Raw genomic sequence first — 17,393 nt, forward strand, 5'->3', positions numbered from 1 at the left:
CTGAGTGAATGGACTACTTTGACCGGGAGGCAGAAAAGTTAAGATATACAGAACAAGTAGCATTCAGGATGTATTGCTAGGCCAGGAGAGAATGGTCTGAAAGCAAATGGGAAACGTGTATTACATAGGGATTTTGGAGAAAGAAGGGCACTAGAAGACAGAAGACAATATGGACAGGGAGTTACAAGGACAAGAGAGAAAGCTGACCTATTTGAAAATTTGGGCTGGGCCAATCTTTTATCTAAGAAAGGGGAAGGAAACTCAGCATTTAAGTAAGTACTCTCAGTACTAAAGATCAGCGACACTAGGAGTTAAATAATTTCTGATGGAACCTGGAATGCTAATAGCCATTGTGGTTACCTCTTTTAAGGAAAACGTCCTGTAGGATTCAAAAAAGTGCCTTTTACACCAACTTTCCAAATTTAGCATAATCCTTACATCAGGATAGCTTGTCTAACAATATTATTCTTCCTAATCAAGGAAACCATCATCAACGTCCACACCTGAGGGCCTCACCTTCAGATTTGTTTTGAACAATTGCAATCTTTTTCTTTTACAAGCAGTGCAAAGCACTGTCTGTAACCACATCTCAAGGTAAGAACAAGCATCATTTCTTAAATTCCGTGCGTAACTCCTGAGATGTACCCTAGCATTAATCTACCCCAGGAAGATTCTTAAAATGAACAAAACATCATTCTCACTGTCTCTGACAAATTAACGCTTTTTACTGCCTCGCCTCTTAATTAACTATTTACTGAGTGGTTTCCATGTGCAGGCTGCTCGGAGATGTGAACTGTAGAAAAAGGCATAAATCTTGATCCCTGCCTTCATTGAGTTTACAATTTAGGTGGGGAAACGGGATAAAAATGTTTAAAAATATAAGCGACTGTAGCATATTCAAATTACTGTTTAAAACATCGTTAGAAGAGATATAACAAGAAAATACATAAATGACTAGCACATTAATTCTATATTAAGAATTTATTAATATATAGTTATACCTATCTATCTAGAAATTAATTCTATAATAGGACCAGGAAATGATCTCCTATTGGGAGCAATCAGGAAAAGCTTTATGTGGGAGGGAGATTTTGCTTAGGGTCCTGAAGCATGAGCACAATAGATGGGTGTGGGGACATTATATAATTATATTCTCAACATATACGCTTGGGTTTTTCCTGACCAAACATCCTGTAACATCCTCAGCTTTGCTTTGAAGATGCACAGTGCTGCACACAGAGAACAGACATCTTTGACAATGGAAGAAGGCAACGTACTCTTTCCTTCTGTGAAAGGGTGAATTATGGGATGGATATGAGAGCAAAGAGAGAAGAGATGTTCGAGGGGTCTATCCAATATATAGTTTTGCATTATTTTAAGATGTCCTAATTATTATTACAAATTACACAAGGGATTTAACACTCTCAGAAATACCTTTCATAAAAAAGTGCTAAAACTATGAATTTCATGAGGTGGTAAAACCATGCGTTCAGATTTGCCAAGTTTCTCTTTGGAAATGTACCACATCACGTGCTTTTGAGGATCACATTTTTACCTTCTCACTATTTAAAAAAAAAAAAGCCTCTGTGTGAGAAGCCCATGGATGTTGTAAGAAAACAGCTCAGTAATAATCTGAATCCTAAAGCAGACTATGATGAAATATGCTTACTTCCTTAGGAGTTAATAGCAACCTTGCTATGATGTTAGTGTTGGAAACAGTCCCTGAGCATATAAATCAGGCTCTCTTGGATCTTAGTGCATTGCATGTAGGTTACCAGGCCAAATAACACACCAAATTTCAGGGACTATATTAATTGAGGAGAAAAAAATGTCAAATAATATTTACTAAATGCCTCCATCAGAGGAGTGAAAGAGATATTACAGCTGATGGAAATCTGAAGTGGTTTAATTATTTCCTATTCGCAAATCCTACAGCTGTCTGACTTTTCAGTTCTGATGTGACATGCTGGGATGAATCCTGCTGGCAAGGTCGCATCTAGTGGGCAGCCTACGGGGGGCCCTTTGACCACCTAAGATTGAGGTTGCCGGGGCTTAGAACAGCAAGACCACTTTTTGGAGGACAATGCACCCTTATCAAAGGGGTTGTAGACATTTACCATATTTCGTTGCACACAACAACTCTGGAAAGAAAAGCAGGGAAACCTACCTGACCCTTTCTGGACTGGCTCCATCCCCCAGGTAGCTTTGACGCTAAAGCCTGGTGCATGCTAGGGGGTTGCCTCCAGGCACAAGAAGGAGCCAGTAACAGAAATGGACGTCCTAGAATCTGGAATAAGAAGAAAGAGTGAACTTTCGAGTAATAATATCCTAAATGAGCATTTCAGATTGGCTCCTGAGGGCACGTGGAACACAACAGGAATCTAGTACGTTACCTTTGTAGATCTACTTTTAAAAAAACGAGTTCCAGAACTCTCAGCTCTTCTTACAATTCAGGGCTTGAGATACTGGTACAAGTTGAGTTCAGAAGCTGGCAAAAAGCACCTTAAAAAGGCTTTGTGAATGTACCTTGCTGGTAATGATTTTAGGAAAAAAAAAATCCTCTTTACCATTCTTTTATCCTATTTGCATGGAACAGCTGGCATCCTGTCCCATGCCTACCCCATGTATCACAGCCCCTTGCACTGAGCCCACATCCCACTGCAGTGCCTCGGGAATCTGCAGCGTCCCCCCCCCCCACCTCGTTCTCTGCAAAGTGAAGTCATAGGGACGGATCAGCCAACCTGACTTCTCACTACCCTGCCCAGAATCCTTTGTGAACTGAAATGAGTCATCGCTCCAAGAAAAGCTACAGCCTCTGGTTGTCTGTGCAGGCTCCTTTGTCTGTGCGGTGCGGAGACTGGGCTGGGGATGTGCCCCAGGCCCAGGGCTGCAAGGGGCGCATCCTTCTCTCCAGGGGGCCCAGGTCCCCTCACATGCATTAGCTCCAACTCGTATTTTTTGATCATTAAAACAGGAAAAAAGGGCACATACTTCCGGATGCTTGAAGGAAAATAAACCACACACACACACTCATTAAAATGGATCTAGCGTCATATACTCACCAGTCAGTAATTATAAACCTGACACATTCTCTCTTTTTTTTTTTTTAAGCCTGGGTTTTCATTGTGATGAAGGTCGAATCTGCCTCGTGTGTGTAACAGGCGGTTTCTACTGTACACTGGATCAAAGTTTAGCTGCAGTGAGCTATTTGTCATAAATTCCAGTTGCCTCGCAAGTCCTTGCAAGCCTGGGTCTCATCATCCCCGACACACAGGCGTCAGCCTTGCAGCAAAGACAGCAGCACAGCCCGGCGCCCGCGAGCCAGCGCAGCTCCCGCCGCCCAGCATGGCAGGCAGCGCTGGGAACGAGGTCACTGTGTCAGGAGCTCCTTCTCAGTGGGAGCTTCCCCCCAGCTACAACGCGACTCAAACCGCACCAAGGGGTAGGATTCAGAGGATTTTTTTTCTACTGCGGCTTCATCTGTCCTCTTTTTAAAAAAAATTTTCTGTGTCTAAGATCAGTAAGGCAAAAAAAATCAATTACATATCTGGCAAAATGTCCTGTTCACGGCAATATTTGTATCACCCCACACTCATGACCAGCCCCACGCCGAAGAACCCATGTGCATATTGTATTTACACACACACAGACACACACAGGAACTTGTTTCAGCAGCACCACAGAGAAAATGATTTGTCTCTATTTAGAGAAATAACACATAAGCCTGTGGAGAGGAAAAGGGTGGGAGTCGGGAGAGAGGAAAGAATGGTGGGACTGTCAGCAATCGCGTTAAAACCAGAGAAAAACGGAGTCTGAGAGGAAACGAATAATTAAGAAAGAAATGAATTCTGCTGTATTAGTAATAAGACTGCCCAAACTCCCCCAAAGGAAATAAGACCAAAGCAGGCACCTCTCCCCGTCTCCAGTCAGGACCCAAAGAGATAGGGATAAATGATCCCATGGTCAGAAACTAAATAGATTTGAGTAGCAGAGGATGTTTGTACAGCAAATTCTCCCACGTCCTCTTGAATACAGTAGCTGACCTATGATGAATACCAAGCGTAAGGAGCAACCAGAGCTGGGAAGTACAAAAATGTAATGAATCTCAGTGAGACTATCCCAAATCTCAGAGTTAGAAGGGTCCCCAGGCTAAAATCCCACCAGAATCACATCCTCTCTTTACTCCTGTGATGTCATGCAGTCTGTCTCCAGGCACCTCCTCCCCCAGAGCTTGGCCCCATCCAGGCCAGCGCAGACGGTCTGCCAAAGGCCCTCCCTCCTCGAGTTGAGTTCTCTAATCCCACAAAGTGGTTCCCATTCTGCCCTCAGAAAGCTGAAAAAAATCTATAGGCTTTTTCTGCCTGATAACTCTCTCAATATCTACAAATAGTAATCCAGGCCCCACGTTCCAAATAATCCTTCTTCAGCTGCCCGCAGTTGGTGACACTCAGTAAGCATGCACACTCTCTGTTCATTTATTGATTGACAGATACATTTGATTTGAACATTAATACATAAGACCTCATCAGCTCCTTCAACCATCTGACACTTTCCAATGCTCTGCTCTCAGGGTTCCCTTCCTTTGTTCCTGCTCTGGCATCTCAATTTCTCTCTTAAAATGTATGAAGAACTGAATACACTCACTCTAGCTCTGTTCTCCCCATGGCCCGATCACCTCCCTTGTTCTGGATTCTATATTCACATGGTCTAAGACTGTGGTAGGTTTTCGGCTACTGTCACACTGTCAACCCCCAGAGAACTTTTTCACATTAACTGCTTTTTAAATCGGCTCTCGTTTATGCACTTAAAAAAAAAAAGAACCTCATCAAATACGCCTTATATTTTCCTTTCCAATGTATTATTTCCTGTCTCATTTGATATTCCACTAGGTTCCCATCCGTGCCATAGACTGCATCTGTGGCCTAGTCCCAGGGCCTCCCACCAAGACAGCTCACCTTTACTCAACTCTCTTTGAGTCTGGTTGTGTTTTTAGTTATAAATCCACCTAAATCTCCACCTAACTCAGCCCGATCCTGTAAAGCAGAGTCTGACCACTGTCAGGGTCAGACAGCATGCCTAATAAACACCTTAAGAATGCAATGATGTAACTATATAACAAATGCATTAAAAATTAAGATCTAAATAGAGATATCTTTAGCCCTGGCAATTTAGGAACCTCTGGGGAAATTCTAGGTCATTGGACCACCTCTTGATAGCTAAAAACTCAAGCTTCCTCTGTGATATAGAAAAGTTTAATTAAGTGGATAAAGAAAAAGAAACACTCAAAGAAAAGGGATGGAAAATTACAAGTAAAAATGTATTCAAATTTTCTAATATCCAAACATGCATGTTTCTGTCTATATATGGACCTGTTGGGCCCATATATAGAAACTCATCTAAACTTTCGAAAGACCCAATAAGGTAGGCACTGTTATTAAAAAAAAAAAGATTAACCGTCTTCCTCAAGCTCTCACAGCTGGAAAGTGGCAAAGGCAGGATTTGAACCTGGGGCAGGAGACCCCATGGTCTGTGCTTTTAACCACCACATACAGTGCCTCTCAACTATTCTAATAAAATAACCACTGGAGACAAATCTTTTTTAAAAAACCTATACCTCAATTTTTAAATTTAAATCGAAGCTAATTCACTTGGCCAGCCATGAAGTCAGAGAGGTTAAGGTACAGGCTGGGTCCCTTAAATAGCAGTTTTTGCCCAGTCCTACAACCCCTGTTGGACCGCTCTCCAGCCTCAGCCACAGACTATTATTGAATGACCACGCAAAGAAGTGTAATTGATCAGCCAAAACCATAACCATAAGCGCATTTCTGCCGTCCTACCAATAGGAGGATGAGTTTGATGATGGATACCCTTTAGCCTCAACTCAGAAATAAAGGCGAGAAAGACACTCTGATGTTTTAGAGACCAGTCTCTGATGGAGAGAGAAGCCCAAGAATCAACTGCAGACCTAATTAGCAGTCCTCCGCCTCCTCCTCCCGCTGGTGTCTCCTGCTCCTTTTAATAACAGCTTCAGTGTGACAGTACAGATTTACAAACATCATATAGAACATCGCAGAGGACACTGGCTCAGTTGACAAAGTACGGGGCAGAGGTTGTGCTTGGCACAAGATTAAAGAGAAGCATCACACAGTGACCCAGTCACGCAGGATCTTAAAAAACGCTTTGAGGACTAATGATGCAGCACGCCTTAGAGCTACTGTACTTGATAAAGCAGAGAGCAATAAATACCCTTACGTCAATTAAAAATATCTATTGGGTGCCTAATTGCAAATATTTAAGATAGTGTACCTAATGCAGGGTATGTACACTGGGATGCAAACTTTTTCATAAACAAATGACATGGTCTCGACTCTCAAAAACCTTATAATGCCACTTGAGGAGGTAAGATATTCATGCATAAAAAGCACAAAGAATACAAGACAGTGTCTATCATAAAGGAGGAACAGGTAACAGGTGCCCCTGAAAATTCAGGAGGAAGAAGCTAGGCTGAAGCAGTGACGAATGGCTTAAAGGAAACAGCAAACTTGCTCTAGAATCTGGAAGGGCATACCATCAGAACATGAATTTCACAGAGCGGGATTTCTGCATGTTTTGTGCTTACAGGTGTATTCCTGCAAAGTGCCTAGCCAATGGTAGGCACTAAATGAATAGGTTCTGAATGAATGAATGAATGATCTGCAGAGAGGAAGTATGAACCAAGGTATGGGGGTATTGATGGGAGGGGGGTGGGGGAACCGGACAGAGGCCTGAGAGTTCCCACTAGGGAGTAGAGAGAGAGGAGGTGAAAGGGTGGCCCAAGATTGAATTAAGAACAGTCTTTAGCGGATAAGAAAATAACTCACCTTACGCATGCAATGAAAGTCACTTGGTCTTTATTATAGTTATTAGTAAGTCTCCTCCCTAAGAAGCATTATCCCTACATGAACCCTGCAGTCTCCAAAATCAAGTATTTGGAAGCTTACGGCAGCTCATTAGAGGGAAGGTATGTTGACAGAATGGTCAGATGTTGCTTCCCCCCGGGGTCTTCTCTGTCTCCCATTGCCACGCAGAAGTCTGTGATGCCAAAACTCTCTCTCCTCTTTGCAAGAATGTACCAAAAGGGGAGAAAAAAAAATCCTAGTCTGCAGCAATACTGTACTAAATCTACCCTAATTCTATGTAATTCAAGTCAATAAACACTTATGAACCACAACGTGTAAGACACTCTGCTTGGTGCTGAGGTCAGAATAAAGATTAAGAAGTTACAGCATCTATTCTCACAGTTGTGCATCAACTTCTGAGTCATTCAAGGCAGAGAGAAAGAGGACCACGAAAGCAAAGAAAGATGGTTATTTCTGATATAAGAGAGAAGTGGCAAGGAAGCATGGCAGGAACTGGGCAGTGCTTCAAGAAGGAAGTGGCAGTTGAGGTGGGCCCCAAAATATGAGTAAGTAAAGGGGGAGGAAGAGAAAAGTCGGGGATGTCTTTCCAGGCAGTGAAGTAGTATGCACAGAAACGATGTGGGTCAGAGAGCACAAGATGTTTTGGAGAATGGCTGGTGGTCTGTCTAGCTTGGCGAGCACAGTAGGATAGATGAAGGAGATTGGTAAAGAAAAAGCCAAAGGGTCAGTCAGGCTGAGAGAAGATTTTGAAGCACATGAAATTGTAGGAAAAAGGCATTAAAGGTTTTTACAGGTGAGTGATGCTACCGATGCTGAAAGTTTAGGTTACTCTGGCAACAGGGTATAGGATGCAACCAAAGAGAGAAGGTAAATAATTATTGAGACAAGGGAAGAGTCTACTGTAAGAGACTGAACAAGAGGCAAAGATGCTTAAACAGGGGACAGAGAGAGGCACAGGGATATGAGACACTTGTCTGTATCACAAGGGGACTGTCCAAAATTTCCAGCATGAAATATTAGGATACTATCAGAAATGCATTTCTAGGATTCGCATGTCCACCTAACACTACTCTCCCAGAATCTATGCAAAAGACTGTCTGTGCTATGGTGACAGTCTGACATTTGGAGCTGTGCCAAGGGTAGAATATTAGTTCAAACTGAGAAATAAAGGGGAGAGGAGAAATCCTCTAAACAGAAATCCCTGGGCACCAATAAGAGATCAGACTTTCCCTGTTGCACAAAAGCTGATAAAAAGGCACAAGTTGAAAATTCAATGAAAGTGAAAACAGAAGGTTCTAAAGTTTTCAAGGACTTCAGAGCCCAGGGCTTACTGAGTTAAGTGCGTTTTTGTTATGGTGGAAGAAACAATTTCAATTAAAGTTGGATTAGATGCAACACAGAATAGGCAAGGAAACTAAATATTTAAAGAACAGATACACTGGGTATCCTTACAGTGTTAGAGAGCATCAGTAGGAAAATGAAGTGAAGAACATCGCTCTTCTATGTTACTTACTAAAATTTTCAGAAGTCTTTGGATCAGATCAATTCTCATAGGATTAGGAACACAGACTAATGGCATTTTAGAGCTAGAGGAGACACTGAAGGAAATCTGGTACATTATCACCTGACTGAAGATAATCCTAGGGTCTAAATGGGGGAGATGATTTGCCTAAGGTTACAAAGAGTAGCAAAGCTAGAACTAACATCCAGATCTCCTGATCCTCAGTGCAGACTTCTCTCCACTGCTCTGTAACACATCATAAAACATATTAAAAGAGAATTAAACCATAAGGCTTCTCCAGACGCACTTTGGATAAGATATTATAAATAGGCAGATAGCCAATTTTCCCTACTACTCTATGATATAGACTTTTGCTGCCCTCACTTCTTCTAATCAAGGTCCAAAGAAGACTAAGAAAGGAAAAGATGAAAGTAAAGTGAGAAAAACTGAGAGTCTGTGAGTTTCCAATTAAAAAGACAGATTCTAAATTTAATATTTTAACATTAAATGCTAAGAAAACTACAGGAAGGCATGGAAAAATGAGGTGCTACTCTTCTTCATTATAATCTTATTACAACAGCATTTGAATTTGTGAGCTATTCATTTCTAACCTGCTGGGTTAACATACATATATCTCTGGCATTTCTACGTAGTGTTTTCCACTGCAGAGGATAGAGATGGTATGCCCCAAGAAGCCCACAATATGCAGGAAAAAAATATATTCTGTTTTGAAGTCTCCCTCCTGAAGCTCTGTATGATACTCTGTAATATCTAACTTTTGTCTTCATACTAAAAGTTTTAAAAATTGTTTACATTGAAAATCATTCAACATTACTTTCCAAAGTGTACAAGTGAACCGTCCCTCTAGGAAGCCCATCCACGTTTACCTTGAGGTTGCATAAACCTGCAGTGTAAGGTCCCAGTCTCTGGAGGGGGATATGTCCCCAATTTGAGAAGCAACAACTCCATCTGAAAATACACCTGAAACGTGGTATTTCCCAATTAATTTTCAAAATTATCATCAGTATTTCTGTTGCTTTAAAGATATGCCATTATGGAGTCCTAGAGCTCTTTTAGCTGGAATTAGTTAGGTCAAAGAGCTGAGAAACTGAGTTACTTTATCATTGGCTTATTTAATTATGCCCAAGTTATCCTCTCTGTAGGTCGCATTCCTCCTCTGTAAGATGGAATCAAGAAAAAAAATATTAAAGTTGCAAGGGCTGCCATATTTTTAAAAGGAGACGCATCTATAGAACTAACCTCTGACCTCAAGGTGCTTCCAATTAACTAAAGAATGAAGAGTAAACACACATGAAAAGAAGGTATGGCAATGCTTCCCCCAAAAAACTATGAATAAGAGGGAAAAAACTACTGCAAACTAAGTCCAGATGGAGTATAAAGTAAAGAAACACTGGCCAAACATTTCCATCACAAAGCTGAACTCGGCATGCCTGGGTTGCATTCGTATTTCTTAAAAGCCCCCAATAGAACCCCTGTTAGAAGGAGTAAGTCACTCATCCAACATATGCTTCAGGGAAGTTGAGGTACCTTCAACGTATGCTTTCCAGACATTTCAATATACCCTGGACTGACTCCTAATGTCTACTCTGTATGTTCCTACTGATGAGGATGAGAACAGGATTCAGACTGTATTTTTAGGACCCAAAACTGGTTGAAAACAGTTGTTTCATCACATAAAACAGTCAAATGTTTAACTAAAAAACCCCACGACACTATTTGGGCTTTGGTTTCCTCTATGCATTCATTATCTCAAACTTCTAATCATCCACTAACTTCTTCAGCTGACGTTAGGTCAATCCTCAGTGTCATCCCCACACTTCATCTCATGGAAGTTAGATCATACATCTTTATTAATAAAGCATTTATAAAACTGGGGGGAAAAAATCATAAAATCCTGATAGCAAAAATACAAACCAGTCATATTCTCTTTTATCTCTATATATGAATAGATAAAAAATAAAATTTCTTTGCTGTCTTGGCTCACAGTGATTTATACAATCATCTATATTTGCTCTGTTCAATAAAGTAGCTACTAGCCACATGTGGCTATTTAACTTTAATTTAAATTAAATCAAATTAAAATTTTACTTCCTCTATTTCAAGTGCTCAATGGGGCACTAGCTTCAAGGGGCTAATATTAAACATATTCGACACAGCATACATAGAACATTTTCATCATCTCAGAAAGTTCTAGTGGACAGTACTGATTGAGTTAATCAACAGGCAATCACAAGAACATCAGGTATCATTCCCTTTTACCACGAAAACCTACAATTTTTTTAACATAATTTAAAAAATTGACATATACAAAATCAAGGACTTTCTTGATGTATAAGTTCTATGAGTTTGAACACATATGTAGATTTGTGTGACCACCATTACAACCAGGATAGAGTCAGATATAGAATAGTTCCATCAGCCCAAAAAACTCCTTCATGCTGCTCTTTACACACTCTTAATCCCTGGAAACTGATATGTCCCTTGTCCCTATCATTTTGTCTTTTTCAGAATGTCATATAAATGGAGTCATACAGTATGTAACTTTTTGAGTCTGGCTTCTTTCACTGAGAATAATGCTACTGAAATTCATCCATGTTGTTGCATGTACTGGGAGTGGGATCGCTGGGTCATACAGTAAGAGTGTATTTACCTTTATAATAAACTACCAAAGTATCTTCCAGATTGGCTATACAATTTTGCAATTCGACCAGCAACGTAGTTCTACGGGTTTTATAGATTTCTTAGGATTTTCTTCTACATGGTCAATCATGTCGTCTGCAAATAGGAACAGTTTTATTACCACTTGTAAGCCTTTTAGTTATTTCTAGGAATTCCAGTATGATGCTGAATAGGAATGGTGAAAGTAGACATCCTTGCTTTGCTTCCAGTCTTAAGGGGAGAGTATTTAGTCTTTCTCTATCAAGTATCAGGTTAACTACAGAGTTTTGTAGATGCTCTTTATCAGGTTAAGGAAGTTGCCTTCTATTCCCGCAGTAAGAGTATTTATCATGAATGTATGCTGAATTTTGTCAATTGATTTTTCTGAATTAATTAATATTATTCTGTGCTTTTTCTTCTTTAGTCCGTTAACATGGTGGATTACATTGACTGATTTTCAAATGCTGAATGAGCCTTGCATTCCAGAGCTAATCCTCACTTGGTCATGGTTTATTATTCTTTTTATATATTGTTGGATTCAATTTACTAAAATTTTGTGATGGATTTGTGTACCTACATTTAAAAGGGACACTGGTCTGTAGTTTTCTTTTATTGTCTTATCTTTTTCTGGTTTTGGCATAAGGATAATGATGGTTTCATAAAATGAGTTGGGAAGGGTGGCCTCCTCTTCTATTTTCTGGAAGAGAGCAGGTAGAATTGGTGTATTTCTTCCATAAAAATTTGGTAGAATTCTTCAGTAAAATTATCTGGATCTGGAGTTTTTGGTTTGGGGGTAAAATTTTAACTATAAATTAAATGTATTTAAAAGATATAGGACTATTCGGGGAATCTATTTCTTCTTGAACGAACTTTGATAGAATGCTCTTTCTAGAGTTTGGTCCATTTCATCTAAATTGTTGCATTTATGTGCATAGAGCTGTTTGTGGTATTTGCTTATTATACTTTTAATGTCTGGGGAATCTGTAGCGATATATCCTCTTTCACTCCTAATACTGATAATTTGTGTCTTATTTCCTTGTCTACCTGGCTAGACGTTTATCAATTTTATTGCTGTTTTTAAAGAACCAGCTTTTGACTTCATTGGTTTTCTCCATTAATTCTGTTTTCAAATCCATTGATATCTACTCTTTATTATTTCCTTCCTTCTGCTTGGTTTGGTTTCTTTTTCTTTTTCTTTTCTTTTTTTTTTTGAGGAAGATTAGCCCTGAGCTAACATCTGCCACCAATCCTCCTCTTTTTGCCGAGAAAGACGGGCCCTGAGCTAACATCTGTGCCCATCTTCCTCCACTTTATATATGGGACACCTACCACAGCATGGCTTGCCAAGCAGTGCCATGTCCACACCTGGGATCCAAACTGGCGAACTCCAGGCCACCGAAGCAGAATGTGCACACTTAACTGTTGCACCACTGGGCCAGCCCATATTTTGCTTTTCTTTTTCTAGCTCCTTTAGGTGAAAGCTTAGATTGTTCACTGCAGATCTTTTTTTTCTTTTCTAACATGAGCATTTAACCTACATATTTCCCTCTAAGCCCTGCTTTGTCTGCTTCATATGAATTGTGGTATGTTGCATTTTTATTTTTGTTCACCTCAACATACTTTCTATTTTCCCTAAGACTTCCTCTTTGATCTATGGATTAGTTAGAAGCATATGGTTTAATTTCCTAGTATTTGGAGATTTATCAGTTATCTTTCTGTTGTTGATTTCTAGCTACATTCCATTATGATAAAATAATATACTTTGGATTATTTCAGTTCTTTCAACTGCTTTTAGTTTGTTTTATGTCTCAGGATATCATCTATCTTTGTGAATCATCTCTGAGGATTTGAAAAGCATGTATACTCTGCCATTTTGAGGAGGAATGTTTTATAAAAGATCTAATTGTTTGATGATACTGTTCAGTTTTCCTACAGCCTTACTGGTTTTCTATCCACTTGTTCTATCACTTACTGTGAAAGCCATGTTGAAGTCCCCAACTATAATTATCCATTTCCCTTTCAATTCTGTTTTGTTTCATGTACTTTGAAGATCTGTTGTCAGGTGCATACACTTTTAATATTCTCTTTTTTATAAAAATTATTTTGGGAGGAACATTTAACATGGGATCTACCTTCTTGACAGATTTTTTAAGTGGACAATACAGTATCATTATCTATAGACTCAATGTTGTACCTCAGACCTCTAGAATTTATTCATTTTGCATAACTGAAATTTCATACACATTGATTAGCAACTCCCCATTCTCCCCTCCCCCAGTCCCTGGCAACTACCATTCTATTCTTCGCCTCTAAGAGTCTGACTATTTTAGATATCTCATAGAAGTGGAATCCTGAAGTATTTGTCCTTCGTGCCTGGGTTAATTCACTTAGCATAATATCCTCAGGGTTTATCTATGTTGTTACATACTGTAGGATTTCTTTCCTTTTAAAGGCTGAATAATATTCCATTGTATGTACATTTGTGCACTGTACAATGACGTTGCAGTCAACAACAGCCTGCCTATACAACAGTGGTCCCATAGAATTAGATCACATACCCTAGATGTGTAGTAGGCTATACCGTCTCGGTTTATGTAAGCACACCCCAGGATGTTCGCATGATGAAATCGCCTAAGAATGCATTTCTCAGAACGTGTTTCCATCATTAAGTGACCCATACCACATTTTCCTTATCCATTCATCTGTCGATGGACATTTAGGTTGTTTCCACGTCTTCCTGATTGTGAATAGCACTGCAAGGAACATGGGGGTGCCAATACCTCTTCAAGATCCTGTTTTTAATTCTTTTGGATAAAAACCCAGAAGTGAGACTTCTGGATCCTATAATAGTTTCGTTTTTAATGTTTTGAGGATGCTTCATTCTCTCTTCCAAAGCACCTGCACCATTTTGCATTCCCACCAACAGTGTACAAAAGGTCCAGTTTCTCCATATCCTCGCCAACACTTCTCTTTTGTTTTGTGATAAGAGTTATCTCAACAGGTGTGATGTGATATTTCATTTTGGTTTTGATTTGCATCTCCCTGATCATTAGAGACATTGAGCATCTTTTCATATACCTGTTGGCTATTTATATACCTTCTTCGGAGAAACGCCTATTCAAGTCTTTAGTCCATTTTTTAATCAGGTTATTTGTTTGTTTTTGCTACTGAGTTACAGCAGTTCCTTATATATTTGGAAATTAACCCCTTATCACATATATGATTTACAAATATTTTCTCCCATTCTGTAGCTTGCCTTTTTACTCTGCTGATTGTTTTCTTTGCTGTGCAGAAGCTTTCAAGTTTGATGTAGTCCTACTTGTCTAATTTTGCTTTTGTTGCCCGTGCTTTTGGTGTCATATGCAATGGCGATCACTGAAATCATTGCCAAGGCCAATGTCATGAAGCTTTTCCCTTATGTTTTCTTCTAAGAGTTTTATAGTTTTGGGTCTTATGTTAAGCACTTATTCCATTTTGAGTTGATTTTTGTGTATGGTATAAGAGGTACATGTACTTTTTTTGTCATCTTGATGAACTTACCCACTTATTTTTATGTAATCTTCCTCTTTATCCCCAGTAATTTTCTTTGCTATAAAGTCTACTTTTTTTTTTTGACATTGACATGCTCACTCCAGCTTTCTTTTGATTAGCATTTGCATGCCATATCTTTTTCCTTTTCCTTTTAACCTGCTCATATCAAAAAGTATTATATTATAAAAGTATTACTTGTAGACAACATGTCCTTTGGTCATTTTTTAAAAATCCATTCTGACAATCTGTTATTTATTCGGTATGTTTAGATCACTTGTACTTAACGTAGTTTGGGATTTACATGTCGGGATTTAGATCTACCATTTTACTATTTCTTTTATGTTTCTACTCTCATTTTGCTTCTCTCTTTTCCTTTCCTACTTTCATTTGGATTATTTGGATATTTTTCAGTATTTAATGTTTATTGAGTTTTTACTATATTTCTTTGGACAGTGTTTTTAGTTGTTGCTCTAGGCATTTCAGTATACATATTTAACTGTTCAGTCTACTTAGAATTAATATTTTACTACTTCCAGTGATAAACCTTATCACCATATTGACCCCTTTACCCTCCTTTCTTTATATTTGTTGTATGTATCACATCTATATAAACTGAAAACTCCATCAATGTTATATTTGTTTTCCATTGTTATACATATTTTAAACAATTTAAGAATGGTTAAGTACATCTATCCACATATTTACCACTGTTGCTTTTCCTTCATTTCTGATGTTCCAAGTTTTACTCTTGTATCATTTCTTGTACATCAGCATTTCTTTTAGAGCAGGTCTTCTGGCAGTAAATTTTTGTTTTCTTTTATCTGAAAATGTCTTTTTTTTTACCTTCATATCTGAAGGATCTGTTCACTGGATACTTTGAAAATATTGTTCCACTTAATTCTGTCCTTCATGATTTATAATAAAAATCTGCAGTCATTCAACTTCTTGTTCTGTCATACGTTATATGTTGTTTTTCTCTAGCTGCTTTCAGGATTTTTCTCTCTGCAGTTTTCAGCAGTTTATGATGTGTCAGGGTATGGATTTTTTTGAGTTTATCCTGTTTAGGATTTTTATCTGAAAGCTTGTCTTTCATCAATTTTAGGAAGTTTTTGGCCTTTATTTCTTCAAATCACACCAGAACTTTCATGACAGAAATTATACATTTTTTATATTGTCCCACACACCCTGAGGCTCTGTTTATTTTTTTTCAATCTTTGATTCCATGTTATTGAGACTGGATGATTTCTATTAATCTATCTTCAAGTCCACTCACTCTTCTATTATCCCCATAATGTTATGGAGTCCATCCACAAACTTTTAATTTTTGTTATTATATATTCAGGTTTAAAATCCCCACTAGGTTCTACATTATATCCTCTATTCCTTTCCATTCTACCTTTCCATTCTTTTCAAGAGTATTTATTCACACTTCTTGGACCATAATTGTAACAGCTGATTTAAAGCCTTTGTCTAATAATTCCAGTATGTGACACTTCAGGATTGACAACTATTGACTGCCCTTTCTCAAACAAATTGAGATTTTGCTGTTTCTACGTATGCTGAGTAATTTTGAGTAAAGTTGATTATTATGTTATGAGACCCTATCTTTGAATTCTAAGGAAAACGTTGATTTTTTTTCTCTTTTCTTTTAAAGAGGTGATCAACTTGGTTAAGCTCGGGCTGCAATTTCCAAACCCCCTTCTGTCAGGTGTGATTTGAAGGTCAGAACACTACAAGCCTTTGCAATGCTATTAGGATCTGTCCCATGTGTGTACCATTCAGTGGTTGATGTGAGATCTTTGTGGTGGTCTAGCTTGTATTTTAGGTCTCCACGTGTTTGGAAAGCTGCTTAGAGTCAGATCCACTCAGAAGCAAGCCCAGGAGTTGGTACAATATTTTCTGTGACAGCTCTCTTGAGCTCCCTCTCCTCTGTGATCTCCTCAACACTTACAGTACCCTGGGGCCCCGTTTCATGGTCCCTCTGCCAGAAGGCTGGGGCTTTAGTTTCCTTGCTCAGCCACGTACTCCCAGCAACTGTGTCTCGGTCTGGGGCCAAGTGCTGGGAGGACAGAAGGAGAGAAAGAAAGCAGCAGAAATTCACCCCATGCTTTTGAGAGTACAGTTCCTCCTGTCAGGAAGGATGCCCCTGCCTTCACAGTTTTAGATGACTGCCCAGAACCTATTGCAGCTGTGCCTCTGCAGGACTGACGACAGGCCAGATGAGAGAGAACAAAAAAAAGAAGAAATGAAACAGTCACTTCTCCCACTCACCCTGAACTTAGGAGTCACCTTTCTTGCTCCTCAGGCCACAAAGTGAAGACCTGGATCTTGAAGATCTTTCTGTCGACACCAGTATGCCCTACTGGGTTTTGGGCTACCTTTGAGCCTGTACCAGGTGATACTAGAGGGTGGAAATACAGAAAACTCACAACCAGTTTGGCGGTACTTCAAATTCTTGTCTCTTTCCCCAGTCTGCCTGCTACCATGTACTTTCCAGAGTCCAGACAGTTGCTCCACATCTTGCTTCTGGGGTTCACAGTTACATTCAGTGTGAGACACTGGGTGGAACGTGCTTATTGCATCTTGCTCACAAGTGGAATCTTTTTATTATAATCACTTTTTATTATTTAAATAACCATAATAGTAAATAATAATAAATGATAAGCACTGTTAATAATAGAAGCAAATATGTTAACTTTCATCTTTGTTTTCCTTTTACAAGGTCTTATTTTATTTTGGGACAAATTTAACTTAGTTTTTTTAAGGTTTTATTTCAGCCTCAG

At 39.1% G+C, this 17,393-nt stretch overlaps 1 protein-coding gene across 6 annotated transcripts in view; it reads right to left on the reverse strand.

Moving 5' to 3' along the window:
* STOX2 (storkhead box 2) overlaps positions 1-17,393 on the reverse strand; it is a 154,479-nt gene that overhangs the window by 32,456 nt on the left and 104,630 nt on the right. For 2 of the 6 annotated variants that reach the window (XM_023630421.2, XM_070253232.1), the window contains exon 1: positions 2,168-2,299. The exons of the other annotated variants lie outside the window; for them this stretch is intronic. In XM_023630421.2, the coding sequence (XP_023486189.1) occupies positions 2,168-2,192 (25 nt within the window). In that variant the 5' untranslated portion in view covers positions 2,193-2,299. Of the gene's footprint in view, positions 1-2,167; positions 2,300-17,393 lie in introns of those variants that run through there. 6 annotated transcript variants of the gene reach the window in all.

Source organism: Equus caballus, chromosome 27, assembly GCF_041296265.1.
Source record: "Equus caballus isolate H_3958 breed thoroughbred chromosome 27, TB-T2T, whole genome shotgun sequence".
Taxonomy (NCBI): domain Eukaryota; kingdom Metazoa; phylum Chordata; class Mammalia; order Perissodactyla; family Equidae; genus Equus; species Equus caballus.